The 1,458-nt window shown below is 37.7% G+C and overlaps 1 protein-coding gene across 6 annotated transcripts in view; it reads left to right on the top strand.

The window, feature by feature from the left end:
- Positions 1–1,458, top strand: part of adcyap1r1a (adenylate cyclase activating polypeptide 1a (pituitary) receptor type I) — a 19,932-nt gene that overhangs the window by 12,387 nt on the left and 6,087 nt on the right. For all 6 annotated transcript variants that reach the window (XM_017042530.2, XM_017042531.2, XM_008334475.3 and 3 more), the window contains one exon: positions 1,070–1,223. In XM_017042530.2, coding sequence (XP_016898019.1) covers positions 1,070–1,223 — 154 coding nt within the window. The remainder of the gene's footprint in view (positions 1–1,069; positions 1,224–1,458) is intronic.

Here is a 1,458-nt window from a genome sequence, read left to right as displayed (position 1 = left end):
ATAAATAAACCTAATTAGGAACGCTGTTGGCTTCAGCACGGACACTGGAAATCTTCCTCCACAGCCCTATTAACATATCAATGGATACTTTGCCCCCTTTTTCAGACCCCTGTATTTTACCACTGTTGCCATGACAATCGCAGGTCACTGTATGACATGGCCGTACCGGAAATCAGATCAGTGCTGTGTGGTTGAGTCAGACTCAGTCTGAACAGAGAGCAGTTTATTAACATAAACTTATGTGACCTGATGATGAGACGCTTCACTCCTTTGAGGGACATTAAAGAAGAACCATTTGTGAATATGAGTCAGAGCATTTGAAATAATCCAGGACAATATATACAGCAGTTGTAGTACTGCAGTACTGACAACAATACGTGTTTACTCACTGGTTTATGAGGGTTGGCACATTTGTCACTCCTGAGGTGAGAGTTAAATCTTAATCGTTTTAAATATATTCTTTTTATGTATTTTCTTTTTGTAATTTTTATGAAAAAATACTAAGATGTATTAGCATGTGGTGCTAAAGATTAAAAGCATTGACCATAGTTAATAATAATAATAAAAAACAGTGTCCTAATGTTTTTACCTCATAAAGGTTCTGTTGACTAATTTCAGTACATGAAATAACACTCATTGAAATGAACTTTAACTGAGACGTTGGGAAACACCACACGGGTAATGTAGTTGTGGTGGACGCACCACAAACTCTGGTTTGGTTTCACCACAAACCACAAATGACTCAATGGGAGGAACTGACAATCACAGGGATTCATGGTAATAGTTTTAGGTTTGACTTTTCTTAATATAATAAAAAAAGGAGTAAAGGGACTTCACTGGGGAATAAGGTTACTGTTAAATATACTTTATATTTATTGGAGATACATTTTGTCAATTTTCCCGGGTCAAAGTTTGACTTTTAATATTAAACATCCGTATGGTTTTACTACAGCAGCTGGTGGGCAGTGTTTCCAGATGATGGCGCTGCAGATACCGTCATAATCCTGTTAGTTGGTCGACCAGCTGGACCGTCTGACCTGTGATGTCATCTCTGTGTCTCTGTGTGCAGGTTGCGTGTAAAGCAGTGATGGTTTTCTTCCACTACTGCGTCATGTCCAACTACTTCTGGCTGTTTATTGAAGGACTGTATCTGTTTACTCTGCTGGTGGAGACGTTCTTTCCCGAGAGGCTGTACTTCTACTGGTACACCATTGTAGGATGGGGTGAGTGAGTGGCTGCCTACGGCAAATAGCAGTGTTAAAAACAATTTAAAAAAATTATTTTTATGAGAGGCTGTAGAGGACTGGATAAGTGCTTTAGGAAAATCAAGATTTTTGTGAAATAATTTGTTTATTACTACCTAAAAAGTGATGTTTTACCACAAATGCATTCAAAACCGTGTTTTTAACATCAAGAGATTCTATTTAGGGTTAAAATATTTTGAGTTGCGTAACAAAA

This window comes from Cynoglossus semilaevis, chromosome 20 (genome assembly GCF_000523025.1).
Source record: "Cynoglossus semilaevis isolate Cse_v1.0 chromosome 20, Cse_v1.0, whole genome shotgun sequence".
NCBI lineage: Eukaryota > Metazoa > Chordata > Actinopteri > Pleuronectiformes > Cynoglossidae > Cynoglossus > Cynoglossus semilaevis.
The sequence above is the reverse complement of the archived record's forward strand: the minus strand, read 5'-3'. Positions and strand labels throughout refer to the sequence as shown.